Source organism: Schistocerca gregaria, chromosome 8, assembly GCF_023897955.1.
Source record: "Schistocerca gregaria isolate iqSchGreg1 chromosome 8, iqSchGreg1.2, whole genome shotgun sequence".
In the NCBI taxonomy this organism is placed as follows: domain Eukaryota; kingdom Metazoa; phylum Arthropoda; class Insecta; order Orthoptera; family Acrididae; genus Schistocerca; species Schistocerca gregaria.
In genome coordinates, this window is record NC_064927.1 from 282385433 (window position 1) to 282401108 (window position 15676).

At 37.4% G+C, this 15676-nt stretch overlaps 1 protein-coding gene across 1 annotated transcript in view; it reads right to left on the reverse strand.

The window, feature by feature from the left end:
• The window catches only part of LOC126284777 (folliculin-interacting protein 1), a 51193-nt gene that overhangs the window by 11304 nt on the left and 24213 nt on the right, over nt 1-15676 (reverse strand). Inside the window, exon 11 of the mRNA XM_049983938.1 lies at nt 13920-14061. Within this exon, the coding sequence (XP_049839895.1) occupies nt 13920-14061 (142 nt within the window). The remainder of the gene's footprint in view (nt 1-13919; nt 14062-15676) is intronic.

Below are 15676 nucleotides of genomic sequence, written 5' to 3' on the forward strand. Positions count from 1 at the left end.
AAGGAACATTTGAAAATGGAGTTATGCATTTCTGCTTTTGCTTTGCTGCACTCAATTTCAGTTCCTATCTAATTTGCTAAAGACTGTACACAAAGTTTGGTGTCACTAACAGCCTTTAAATATGGCCAGAATTTCTGTGTGTTTTGTGGAAGATTGTCTGATAATATTCTGCTATGGTAGACACTGAAATCTTCATGCATTACTCTCTTGATAGCTAAATGCATTTCATTCAACATCTATCTATTGTCCTATGCTTTGTTGTACACCTATCATGCAGCAATCTTTGTTTCTTTAGGAATTTCTTTACAGTGACTGTATACTGTGGCAGATCCCTCCTGTTACAAACTGTTCTACTCAGTAAAAATCTATCCAGTACATGGGCAGTTATTCTCTTAATCATAAGCTGTAGTTCCTTTACATACTCCTGTACTTTGCTGAAAGTTCCTCACTGAGATATAACACTACTGATTTTGTATCTAATTTGCTGGACACTATATCTTTCTGCATGTTTTAGTTGTCCTTTGCACTTTAGTAATCATTGTTGTTACAACCACATCATGGTTACTGATATGTTTTGATGTGGACATCCTCAAAGAGGTCAAGTCTATTTGTTGCCATCAGATGCAATATACAGGGTGTACATAAAGCTCGGGAACACTTTCAATTATTTATTGCACAAGAACTAAACATTGTACAAATGTCATACATATTGCATTTTGAAGAGAAACTCGAAGTTTTTTTCACAAACATTCAATACGCGAACCATGAGTGACCTGGAAAATGTTAATACAGTAATCAAATTCTTGCCATACCCATCCCAGCATGGCATTGTCAACTGTGGCAGTCGCTTCCCGTTCTGAATTATCTAATTTATGTAGTTTTCAGAAGAGTCATTTAGTAATGTTTCACAGGATGTCTTATCATGTCCACCATTAAGAACACTGTAATTTTCCCAATTGATTGTTGGACGATTAAAGTCTCCACCGATGATTACAGTATGATTGGGGAAGTTATGTGCAAGTGAACTGATGTTTCCTCTTAAGTCAGAAGATGAGTCTGGAAGCTGATAAAAGAAGCCAATTATCATTTTATGTCCAGCCCTGATCTTGCTCAAACAATCTAAAATGCAGCTTCAGTTTCTATCTCAGCGAATTTGAGTTTCTTGTCTACTGTGACAAACACACCACCTCCATTTCCCATTTGCCTATCCTTTCGATATACACTTCCCCAAAAATCTCATTGCTATTAACTTCAAGTTTAAACCTGCTTCTGTACCTAGTACTATCTGAGTGTCACTGCTTTTCAGGAGCTTTTTAAATTCTTGCAGTTTGTTGTGGATATTTCAGCAATTAACCATCAGGATTTTTATACTCTCACCTGCAAGAAGTATTTGTTTTGATCTTACAAACACCTCTGCGTCTCCTATAGCTACTATCTGGATTAGATAGAGAGCAACCTAATCTAAAAAAAAACCTTGTGTGTAATCCACTCACAGTTGGCTAGCTGAGTAGCAGCCTCTGGTGAGTAGCGCACATCAGACCCATTTAGGGGAACTCTACAATCTCAACCCTATGACGCAAGTCCACGAAGTTGCAGCCTAGCTTGTCACAGAATCTTCGAAGTCTCTGGTTCAGTCCTCCCACTCGACTCAGAGTCATAGGGCCATGATCAGTTCTGCGGTCAATGATGAAAATTGTGGGCTTCGTTTAAATTCCATGTTAACCATTAGAATTTTAACTACCTTCAGGAGATGAAATTTCAGCACCCACGAGTTGTGAGATCATAAGTGTGACATACTGTTCTTTTCTAAATTGCCCTAATTAGCCACATCTACATGACCGCTCTGCAGTTCACATTCTGGAGTTTGGCAGTGAACAACTTTCTTCCACTCTTCAAGGGCATTTGGGAAAAATGAACACCTGAATCTTTCTGTGCAAGCAAGCCATAATGTCTCATGTTTTTATAACAGCAGTCATTTCACCTTATGTAGGGGCAGTAAACAAAATATTTTTGCATTCAGGAGAAAATTGGATATTACAATTTCATGAAGAGATCTTACTGCCTGTGTTTTAAGGACTGCCACCTCAATAAATCTATCATAACTGTGACATTCTCTACTTCATTTTACAGTTACACAAAATGAGCTGCCTTTCTATGTATTTTTTCAGTGTCTTCAGCAATCTTATCTGGTAAAGATCCTGTATTTCCCAGCAATTCTACAGAAGAGAATGGGCAAGCATAGTTTAGGCAGTCAATTAGATCTGTTCCATCTTCCTAGTGTTCTGTCAATAAAACACAGTCTTTGTTTGCTTCTCCTCCACCATATCATCTTATGAGAGCAAGTTCCAGTTTAAGTTTTTCATAATTGGCATCCCTAGATATTTAGGTGTATCAGCAACCTTTAAAATTTTATCGTTCATCATGTAATCAAAAGTTAATGGATTTTTTTAAGTACTCATTTGGAGGACTCCACAGTTCTTATTGTTCAACATCAGTTGCCCGTTTTCACATCATGCAGATGTCTTTTAAAGCATTTTACAATTTGTCTTTATCTTCTGATGACTTTACTAGATGGTAAATTACAGCATCATCTGCAAATAATATAAGAGGGCTGCTGAGATTGTCTCCTAAATCATTTAAATATATTAAGAAAAGCAGCAGATCTATAACACTTCTTTAAGGAACACCACATATCACTCCTGTTTTATTCTATGATTTTCGATCAACTACTTTGAACTGTTATGTTTCTGACAGAAGATCATGAATATTGTCACATAGACGAGAAATTACTCTGTAGGCAAATAGTTTTATTGGAAGTAGCTTGTTACGAACAGTATCAGAAGTCTTCTGAAAATCTAGAAATACTGGATCAGCTTCGGATTCCTGTCGATAGCATTCACTCATTTCATGGAATCAAAGAGCCAGTTGTGTCCACAAGAATATTTTCTGAATATGTGCTGGTTAAGTGTTAACAGATAATTTTCTACAAGATGTTTCATGTGTAAATCTCAGTTTTCTTGCCGCATCAATTCGGGATAAAATCTCGAGCTTCTGATGAAAGCTTCCATCGTCATCGTCAGGAGCAACTGACCGTCTTCACTTCTGCTGTGGTGGCAATATATAGCCCATGAACAGCTTCTGATTGGTTGGCTTTTGATTGGTCATCGATTACGTACTGCTGTCACAGATGCTGTCAATGTCTGCACTGATGGTGCCACCACTTCCGTGGGAACATAAAAACAGCAAGGAATGTCTATGCTGCTTCTCTGCTTCAAACACTCGTTTCCATGCACTGCTCAGATAACATCCACTACCATGGTTTAAGTTCTTCTTGGTCATTCTTATTTTGACAGCGTCCTTAATAACAGAATCCCAATATGTGGAGGCAAGGGACAAAATTTTTGTTTCATCAAACAGTATTTTATGTTTGTTAGTGAGGCTGTATGGCAGTAAATTTTATGAAATTACGGATGGTATGGCAATTGGCTTTCTGTTGTCTCCATCAATGCCTAACTTTTTTATGGAGGATTTTGAGGAAAATTCATTAAATTCAGCTTCCTTCTGTCCATCCTTATTTTATTGTTATGTTGATGAAACATTTATGGTCTGGCCACACTGCACAGAAGCTCTCTAACAGTTCATGGAATACATGAACAGCATACATCCCAACATTTGGTTCATTGTTAAGATGGAGAAGGAAGGAAGGTTGCCACTCTTAAAGACGTTTTAGTACAATGACAGGCAGACGAGTGTCTCAGCCACTCTATGAACCACAAGCCAATGGATACCAATTTAATTCTTAATGCACAGAGTTTCCATCATCCTGCTAAGAAGAAAGCTGTTTTGAACACGTTACTATTTAGAGGGAAAACTGATGAGGATCACTTGAAGTCTGAAATTAACCATCTGAAGTATGTGTTCCAAAAGAATGGCTATGGAGCATGTGATATAAAGGCAGCATTCTCCAAGAAAAGGAAACGTGAAAATGCTGCACACTCACAGGATGAAACATCGACTGTGGTTCTTCCTGTGGTTCTCTATCCAGTAAAATAAGAAGAGTTCTGGGTAGATGGGGTATAAGACTGATTTTTCATCCTCTTAAGAAAACTAAGGAGCTCATATGCCCTGTTAAGGTCAGTCTCAGCCTCAGGGTCCCTGGAATTTATAATATCCCCTGTGAGTGTGGAAGCAATTATGTAGGTTGGACCATTTGTGCCGTTTCCGACCGCTGTGAAGAACACCAATGGCATATTAAAAATAGAGAACTAGAGAAATCAGCAATAGTGGTGCACAGCCCCACTAACAAACATAAAATACTGTTTGATGATACAACAATTTTGTCCTAAGCCTCCACATACTGGGAGTCTGTTATTAAGGAGGCTGTCAAAATAAGAATGAGCAAAAAGAACTTTAACCGTGATAGCGGATATTATCTGAGAATTGCATGGAAACGAGCACTTGATGCAGAGAAGCAGCCGAGGCACCACCACTCTAGACATCGACACTGTCTGTGACAGCAGTACATAATTGCCAACCAATCACACAAGCCATCCATGGGCTATATAAGGCCACCACAGCAACAGTGAAGACAGTCAGTTGCTCCTGACGATGATGATGGAGGGCTATCGTTGAAAGGTCAAGATTTTATCCTGAGCTGACACAGCAAGAAAAACAAGAATGTTTTGCATATCAGTGCGGTCGCAAAAGACTTCGTTCTCAATATGTTTCATAATGTTCAAACATAGAGTATGTTAAAAAAATCTGTCAACAAGGTTGATCTGTAATTCAGTAGATTACTTCTATTTCATTTCCTGATTATTGGTGAGACCTGTGCAACATCCCAGTCTTTAGATATCATTCTTTTGTCAAGCAAGCACTTGTATAATATTGCTAAATATGGAGCATACTATGAAAGTAATCTAACTGGTGTATAATCTGGACCAGAAGACTTGCCTTTATTAAGTAGTTTACTTCAATAAGCAGTGCATATTATTAATGTTGGTAGCTGTTCTTGCTTTGAATTCTGGAATAATTATTGCATCTTCTTTAGTGAAGGACTTTTGGAAAACTGTGTATAGCATCTCTACTTTTGTGGTGCTGTCATCACTAACCATTTCGAACCTAATGGGACATATATGTCCCACAAGAAGTTCCAAGTAGACTTGGGATAAAGGCTTCCCAATTTAACAATGAATTTGCACATTACAGTCTTTTTAACTTCCCTCCTTGTGTCTGGACTGTTGGCAGCATAGTTGTGAATAAATCACATGTTCGTGGTGATATTTGCATCGTTTCTTGAAGAAAATAATGGAAATAGAGTAAGAAAACGTGAGTGTCATATATAAGTATTATCTACACCCTTTTATGTTGTATTGATTTATAATTCGCATGATTGTGAAAGTTTATCGTGTGTGTGTGGGGGGGGGGGGAGGGGGGGGGGGGGAGAAATAGTGTTTTTGCGACTTGGGATGTATATGTCCCTGTAGTTCTTTTTCTTGGGACATCATTGTTCCACAGTTCTCAATATAAAGAAATACACTCTAATAGTTTTTATATTCTTTATTATTTCAGAAACACTGACACAGGACTGAATCAAGGATGGTTTCCGATATGGATAAACGTATCTTGCAGTGGCTTGATGAAGACAATGATGACTGTATTGATGATCCTGACTTCTCTTGCAGTTCTAAATCACATGATAGCAGTGCTTCTAACACGAGTGATTCTAATGACGGTGACCAAGACAACAATGAGGTTTCGTACATCGGAGGTTCAACTAACAATGTAGTGTTGTGGTCAAAGTTAGAGGCAATGTTCAGACCTCGAAAGACTATGCCAAACATGGTAATTCCAGTAGTATTAGCAAAATTGGATAGGAGTGCTTCAGAACCAGACGTCTTTGAGAAAATATTTCCTCCCAGTCTTTTTGTATTTCTCTCTCAGTGTACGAATCAGAGACTAAAAATGATAAAGAAAACCACAGTTCAGAGCACAGATCCTTGAGAAATTAAGTTGGTTCTTGGTGTTATGCTTGTAATGTGTTACAATAAGTGCCCTCATTTTTGGACTACTGGTCACACAATACTTCAATGAGAAATGTTGCTATAAAAAGAGCAATTTCCAGAGATAGGTGTAAAGTGTTACTTTCTAAACTGTACTTCAACTTCCCTCAGAAACCAGACACAGCTGGTAAGCTTTAATACCTATAGCCAGTAGTCGCTTGTCTGAAAAACACTTTTCAGAAAGCGAGGTCGGAAAGTACAGCACAAAGCATTGACGAGTCTATGGTAAAGTTCAAAGGAAGGGCAGCCTGGAAACAATACCTTCCTATGAAGCCAGTGAAGCATGGGATAAAGATATGGATGAGGCGTGATTCTGTAACAGGCTACACCTATGACTTCAACATATACTGTGGAAAGGATGCAAATAATCTGGATGGCACATTGGGTGAGTGTGTGATCTGCAGCTCTAAAAAACAATTAGAGACACTAATATAATGTTGTCATTTGATAGATTTTTTTACATCAATATGTTTGATGGATACCTTGCTGTATGCAGCTGTTGGTACATGTATGGCTAACAGGAAAAATGTGCCAAAGTCAACAAAGAAACTTGCTCGGAGGGGAATGTGAGTTCCTTTGCAATTCGTCTGATACGTTGTGGTGTAAATGGCAGGACACCAAAGAAGTAATGTTGGTCAGTAACTGTCATTCCAGTGATGTATGTACAGTGAATAGAAAAGCAAAAGATGGATCTAAATTGGTTGTAGAATGTCCAGTGGCACTGAAAATTTATAACGAGTATAAGGGTGGTGTGGACTTGGCTGATCAGATGAGTACACAGTATGATTTAGACAAAAAATCTGATAAATGGTGGAAGAAAGTGTTCTACAAACTGTTGCTAACTAATGCTGTAAAGGCCTGGATTTTACAAAAGGAAATTCAACATAAGACAGTGCCACTAAAACGTTTTCTAGTCAACTTAGCAGAGCAGATGATTGCCAAGGGACAAAAGACTGCCAAGGTACAGTGAAAATCCTCAACTAGGTGCCCTTCTAAGAGAGCAAGAGTTATGTAGAATGTAGGGCTACACCTCCCCGAAGAAGGATCTACAAGAAGGAGGTGTGTTTTGTGTTCCAGCAACAACAATGAAACAAGAACAAAAATTATCTGTAAAATGTGCCAGCATCCATTAAGTGCTTTGCAACAAATCATATGCAATTATAATAAATCAGACATGTGTAATTCTTTGATAGTGAATGTGTTCTACAAATTGTTACTAATTAGTGTAATAAAAAACTGATTGTAGACATCTTATTTTCTATATATATTTCAGTAACCGCTTTTGCTGTTGGGTACTGGTGGGACAATGTTTGTCCCACTGAGTAAGCCTAGTGGGACACCCGTGTCCCACTCAATAAGACTACCGTGACACCAGTGTCGCAGGGCCTAATTGCAGGAAGTGAATTCAGAATTGACAAAAATGTATTCGTAATATTATCAGAACTAATAAAACACTATGTGGTCAAAAGAAGAAGTTTCTATATAAAATTTAAAAAGTCCATCTTGAAAGGGTTAACATTACCACTGCAATTGAACAGTGAAGGTATTGAGTGTCTCTTGCTGCTGCTATACCATACATATCACTCTTTTCTTGAGGAGATAGGAACTAATGGTTCCAAAAGCTACAATCAGTGTTTTTTATTTTTAACTGTCTATTGGCAGCACTGGAATTTCATTTCCTAAAGGTAAGTGCTTGCTAGCTGTTCTTGCTCTCTTTATAATTTTATAGTCCTTTTGAGTGAAATTTCCTTTTGAAACAACTAGCTTTCATGGAAATGCAATAGCAAAGCCCTGCAGCAATCTTTGTTGTGGAAGTGAGTCTATCATAACTACCCCTAGTTTGTCTCCAGGGTGTGAGCACTACTTTGGCACCCCCAGCTGATAATGAAGTTAGGTTGACGAGCTAATCAAGCTCTAATACTCAAATTTTATTTGTATATTAGTTCTGTTTTTGGGTTTACACAAAAACACATTTAGTAGACTCTTTATTTATCATCTCACATTCAAAACTAGAACATACAATTCGTCGGTCGCTTTAAAAATACCAAAAATATTTAAGGAAAGTATAATTTCTAAGCTTTAGCATCTGCAACATCCTTGAAATTATAAGTTTCAATATAATGTTAAATGACAAAGGCAAATTGGTGAGTCTGCTTTGTGAAAATGGTGATATGAAATGCTTTTTATTTTTAGTTTAGAAACTGGTCATTCACTGTGAGCTACTGTGACAGGTAATATTAGGTAAATTCTATGTGCTGTTGATAAATTGGAAAATAGTGAAATTAGACTGCTTTACAATTAAAAATTCAGTATGATTATGGAGCTGTGCAACTGTCAAGAAATGTTGGCGCAAGCTCAGTTTCATTAAAGAGATTGCTTTGATATTATCAGAGTTTAAGCTGCTGTTCTATTTATTTTGTAAATTTAAGCAGAGCCTCTTCCGTTATTCTGAACTTTTTTCCAGTTACTTAAGTTTTGTAGATACAAGAAAGTTGCGTGGTTTTCATTTAAAAGTTCGAAACATTAAATTGAGCCTGGCACATGAGAGACAAGTTTGTTCTTTACCACTGGTAAGTGTGAGTGACATATTCACTCCATCAGCTACAAACAAGTCACAGCACTGGCAACAGGAGACACAGAAATTACCTCTCTGGCCATCGACTGGTCTGTCCTAATGCCACTTCCTACCACTCCTCAAAAACTGCAGGCTATATTGAGTACAGAAGATATTTCCAGCATCAAAATTACTGAAAGGAGTATCCAATTAAATATGCGAGTCCCAAGTGTTAACAAGCCTGTCACTCGAATAAAACAGGCCTGTTTCTCGTGTTCATATGTAAAATAAATTAGTAATATAGTAGCTTTGCATGCAAATTAATAATTAGCTTATAGTTCATTTCAAATAATTTACAACTTTTACAGTTCAGTACCTAGTGAGTGGAGGAAAGCGCAGTTGCCAGCACATACTGGGCATGTCAGCTGGTGACCACAGTAAAATGCCCTTGGCATAGAACCTGGCAGGCTCACTTGACTCCATGAACAGCAAGCCATGCAAGCCAGCCAATCTGTGATCTTTCTCAAACAATTTTAAAGAAACCATTCGGTAGCAAACTCTCATTCTTCAGTAATAAACTCTCATTTTAGCACATCTTATTTTAATTCATCAACTTCATGATGAATTGCCTATAATTTCATAAGCAGTCATAGTTACAGTGATATTTCAATAGTAGGTAAACTACTGCAAGCAATTCATAGTTTGCTGTCAAAAATAGGTGCTGCTATGAATTTGTGTTTGGTGCATGTTAGGTTACATGATGCTGCGTATTAAATGTAGATAATATATTGCATTATTCTTTAAACTTGGAACGACATCACCGTCTGTTCCCCATCTTGAGAAAATGGCATATCTGTAAAGTGCTCCATCACGAAATCGTGTGTCAGTGTAAAAAGCTAGAAGGAAATATTCATAAATACGAAACGAGATTTTGGCAAATGATAGTGGGTAAAGATGAGAGTGTTGCCATATGATTAATGTGCGAAACTTCCATATTTACCAAAACATTCAAGCAACCACAGATTTTTTCAATGAAATAATGTAACTACTGAGGGCCATAGATAGCTGGTGAAACAAGAACTACTGTGGGTTTTGTAACAATATAAGTAAAGAAGTTATAATTTTACTTTTATACTGAGAATGGACCATTTCATAAACTGTTGATCTGACTTGAACTCAGTTGTTAGTTAAATAATACAAAATTTCAGGATTCTATCGCAATTTCAACTGCATGCGAGTGTTAGTGAGACAAATATTTCTAAACTCTACTGTGATTTGACAAAAGAAGCAGATTTTAATATGGCAACAAGAGAAGTATTTATCAAAATTTGTCACAGTCCTTCATGAATCAATGTCCCCTCAACTACCTTCTCTGTATGGCTGATAACTCAAGACCATTCCTGCAATCTAACATTTGCAGCAGTTTCTTTTGTCATTATTTCAACCTTTGTGATCATAAACTTCCTGTTATTTTTTGCCACATTACTTTTCACCTAGGCCCATACACTCTCAGTCACATTTAAATGAACTTGATAGGGATGAAGTCTGATTAACTATGCCCTTCGCCATTAGCCTGTTCATCTACCTGGTAGCATGAATTTTGGTTTGTACAGCAGTACAAGCCCCATTAAGTTCGCTTTATACATGATAGATTCAACTTTATCTCATGGAAGGTTTCTCTATACCTAGAGCAAAATATCCGCTTTCCTGCACCGCACTGTTGGAGCTTTACATATCAACAGATTGGTAAGGTGTTCCATCCATCACTATTGTCAAATTCCAAGGAATGTTTTGCAGCAGAACATTATCTTCCCAGCCAGTGAATGTGTTCTTTGATGATACTTTTTATTGCAAATCTCATATTCAGATTGGCTGCACTCTCTTGTTATTAATGCAATGCCAACACAAAACACTTGTTCACAATACCTGATGGCTACAGAATACTTCAATTCCAGAAAATATGACTTTACAATGAGAGCTGATGAACCTTGATGCATCTAATGCATGACACCATGTGGTACTGTTTATTCATGGTGTGGCAACATGGCACTTTACCCGCAGAACTGCTGGCAGCGTGGTAGGGAAAGCCGGCTTGCCTTTGTGGGAATGTTGTAACATCCCCCTCCCAGCAGCCAAATGTCGAAAGTTGCAACTAATTTTAAATGCACTATAGTGAAGCTTAGCCTCTGGTGCCCCATGGAAATGGAGCCAGGGTGTAGTGCACACATCCTCCCTGACCTCCGATTGTAATTATATTTGTGATCACAATGATCATCTATTTAAAAAAAAAAAAACAATTCATTCAATCTACAGGTGACAAATGCAAAACTAATCTCTGAACCATAAATGTCTAACTTTATGGCAGCCAAGAAATAATAGCTGAAGTTTTTGCTAATTAGTTTCCATATCTGTTACAATGTAGGGACTCTTGTTAGAACATTAGTCTAGAATTGGATGCACCAGCATTCTGTAAGTGTTCATATCTGCAACTTTTTTCTAGGATCCTCCCACGGCATTTAAGATATTGGGCTTGTATTCAGGAGATTGATGGATCAAATCCCTAATCTCTAATGACCTTATCATCGATATGACATTAAACACTTAAATCTTCTTTCCTTTCCTTCAGAAAGATTCCAGAAGTTTACTGCTAATTTTCTAATCAGTTACTATTAAGTTCTTTCAATTCCTTATGGACATTATCTTAAATTTGACCTTTCTGTCCTGTTTAAATTAACATGCCAATAACTCAATGCAATACATTCAATTATTTTTATGAAACTTTGTGGTATTCCTTTTCTGTTAAACATATTACATTATTCCTTTCCTGTCAACATCGTCACATGCTTTCACGTCAAAAGTAAGCAGCAAATGCATTTCTTTGTTGTACTTCAAGTTCTTCATGGCACTGTCTCATGAAAAATGTTGTCTATGCTGGATCTGTATTTACTCAATCCAATTTTCTATCGGAGTAGTTATGTATTATACAATTGGCAAGCTCTGAGAAATTATTATTTTTGAAACTATTTTATTTCTACATCAACAACATATACCACTATAATTCTGAGGTACTTGTGTCTTGTTTCTGCAATTTGTATAAGAATTACTTCCCAGTTGCTAAAGAGCAGCAATTTGGGTTTAATGAGACTGGATGTTTCTAAATATTCATTTCCACAGTATGTCCATCAGAGATAGCCCTATGTGGAAGTGCAACAGGTGTGCCACATTTACATAACCATTCATACTGGGAAAAATCCAAATTGTGCCATTCCAAATCAATAAACTGGGTTGCAGAAGTAGTGATGAGGCTCCATTTGTGGAGTTCCAGGGTATCTAGACAGATAATAAACTGAGGTGGCAACAGCATATGGCTATGTTAACCAAAAAGCTCAGTTCTGCCTCTTTTGCACTCTGATATATGTTGAACTAGAGACTCTCACTCAATTTCTTCTGAAGATGTCATCTGGGCACTAAGGTGAAACAAGTCATTATGCCACCACAGGCTGAGTCCCAAGAACCATCACTAAGGCAATTATTAATTCATACTCAAAGGTACTATGTTATACATTTTATTTTCCATAAAAACATGAATAGCAGATCCATTTCAAATGGGTGACAACCTTCTGAACTTCGTGAATAACATGTTTAATTGAACCCATCCTTTACAGAAAGTATCTTAATACCTTCAGAAAAGAAAAATAACAGCAAAAAGTGTGAGGAACATAGAACAGTGAGCCTGATATAGCATGCAGCCAAAATCTTGCTGAGGACGCTCAACAGAAGGCTATATGGAAAGCTGAATTGTGTAACAGGAGATGAACAATTTGGTTTCAGGCGAGGAGTGGGAAATAGAGATGCTGTTAGGAGATATATATGGAGAAGAAAAGGAAGGTGTATGTTGTGTTCATTGATCTAGAAAAGGTTTTTGACTGTGTCAGATGGGACAGACTGATGGAAATCCAAAGGAAACATGGAGTTGACTAGGATAGACAGCTAAAACTAGAAATTTATATTTGAACCACAGAGCAAGAGTAAGAATAGGAGGTGTGATGAGTGGAGAAATAGAACTGGGAAGAGGTGTAAGACAAGGTTGTTGTTTATCCCAAATGCTGTTCAATATATAACTGGAGGAAATTATTAGTGAAAGTTTTGATGGAAAGAGAGGAGCTTGTATAGGGAGTCAGAGAGTAGAGTGTATAAGATTTGCAGATGACATGGTTGTGATGGCAGAGAGTGCAAGAGAGACGGAACAAATGTTAGATGATCTAAACACAAAATTGGAAGAATATGGAATGATGATTAACAAGAAGAAAATGAAAAGCATGGTAATTGGAGGAAAGGGGAGAAAATACAGTATGAAAATAGGGGGTGAGGAAATATAGCAAGTCAATAACTTCAATTGCTTGGGAAGTGTAATAATGGATGATATGTATTACTCAACACAAATTAGGAAAATTATTGCAATGGCACAAGAAGGATTCAAGAGGAAACAAATTACTTTGTGGACCACTAAACAAAGATCTGAGGAAAAGACCTGCCAAATGTTAAATCTGGAGTGTTGCACTGTATGCTGCTGAGACCTGACCAGTGAGGAAGGAAGAGGAAAGAAGATTGGAGGCACTAGAGACATGGATATGGAGAAGAATGGAAAAAGTGAAATGGGGAGACTGAATAAGGAATGGAGAAGTGTTAAGAAGAGATGGAGAAGAAAGAAACATGCTGAAAGTTATCAGAAAGAGAAAATGGAACTGGATTGGACATTGTTTGAGGAGGAACTGTCTATTGAAGGAAGGAATAGAAGGAATGGTGGAGGAAAAAGAAGATATCAAATGCTGGATAATATAAAGGGAGACAAATATTCGGAAATGAAAAGACTGGCTATGGACAGACAAGAGTGGAAGAGGCTTAACCCATGACAAGACCTGCTGTAAGGCAGAAAACCATACTACTACCTTTAAACTGAACTGAAATTAATACACTGTCAAGGATTTGGCATATACTACAGCTAGGAAAGTAGATTTTCTCCAATTTTTTTAAATATATAAAGCCTAAAATTAATATTCAAATAAATTTTTGATACCAACTTCAACATCAGCATGGGAATGCCAAGGGAGACAGTCATGCACCAGTGATGGCTAGGTTACAGCCATCTTGTATGGCATTTTATTTTATTTTTTTGCCATCTACGATACAACACTGAAACTGTTGGCTATAGTGTTTCCTATTAAATAATAATATGCATCCTGGGTCAAGGTATATGCTAAGTGGAGACACACTGTGATACATGTAGAAAAATAAATACTCACTTGATCTACAGGTGTGTGTAGTCGCCACAGAAGCAGAAGGGATTCTAGCATGTTAGCCACCAACTGTGACATTCCAACATGGACACCCAAAGTCCCTGGCCTGTCTGACACATAAGCATGACTGGAGAGTAACTGCACATCCCTGTAACAGGGAAAATAATAGATAATACAAACAGACAACAGAATCCAGATAAAAAAAAGATTTATTCAAACAGGCAATTGTGTTTGCCACAAAATCAGGCTGTTTTCGTACACAGTATAACTGTAATGAATAGCTGTAAATTTCCTTTTGTTGAAAATGTATTCACTTGAAATCTTACAGGAAATCTTATATTTGTGACTAACCAATTAACTTATTCACAAAAATTGGCGAAGTAGGATTCCAGTATTTAAACATACTGATGTGTTCATGTTATTTGTGTACTTCATAGCTCATGGTTTTCATCCTGTGATGCACACGGGTGAGGAAATGTTTACTGAAAAATATTAGGAAGCTATTTTTGGAAATATCACTAAAGAAGAAAATTGCAGCTAGCTACATTTGTTGAATGAATGATTCATTTTGCCGTAACTAGTTTTGAACCTAGTCCAATTATATCAGATAGCAGTGAGGATTTCTTGTACAAATTTGACATAGTGAATGTTCACTCCACTGTGGTATGCTGCGACTTCTCTTCCCTTTAAACGGTTTGATCCAGCCCACCATAACTTCCTCTCTTGTCGCAATCTCTTCATCTAAGAGTAGCATGTACACCCAACATATTAAATTATTTATTGTATGTATTCCAGTTTGTCTTACCTTACAATTTTTGCCCTCTCCTTTTGCCCCATATGATGGACGATATCCCTGATGTCTCAACACACACAATCTTCCTCTCCTTTCTTTTAGTTTGTGTTTCTTGTGTATTCCTTGCCTCACTGATTCTGCAGAGAACCTTATTTCTTATCTTATTACTTCACTTTTCAATAATCTTCTGCAACATCGCACTGTCAAATGCTTCATATTCTTCTTTTCAGTTTTTCTACCTTCCACAATTCACTTCGATGCAATGCTGTGGTTCAGACGAACATTCTTAGATATCTCTTTTTCAGCTGAGACCTGTGGTTGAAACATTCCTGTTTTGGTGAGAACTGATCTGTTTGCCTGAGGTAGTCTGCTTCTTATATTCTCCTTGCTTTTTCTGCCACGTAATAGCAGAATATATAACAGAATTATGTGGTTCAGATTCAATGACCAACACTTTTTCCTCATTCTGGCACAGTCTCCACACCTTCTCTCTGATCTACAGCAATTTCTCCTCAGCCCAATGTGTCCCCTTATTGGATGTTGATCTTCTCTGATGCTTCCTTAAAGATACTTGTCCACATCAAGCCTAAACAATGAAAATACTGCCTTTTCAATACCCGCCATCTTCCACACTAAAAAGGCTCTCCCTTACGGTCTGGCCACTTGCTGACATGGCATTAGCAGTAATAAGCAATCTCTTGCCTAGTATGCTGAAGGTCTTAACCAAGACCTTCACACACAGGCATACAGGTCATATAGTTGTATGGTTTGCCCCAAGAAACTGATCTCCGTTGGTATAATGAATGAAAAAACACCATTCGGGTCACTATTTCTTTTTTTAAATAATGATGACCAGTTTTGATGAGACTAGCAGATCGTCTTCAGGTCTGGTGCTGTAAGCTGCATTTCGTCAGATCAAAACAGGTTAAAAAAAACTGTGATTCAGAAACTGATCCAGACATATCTCCTA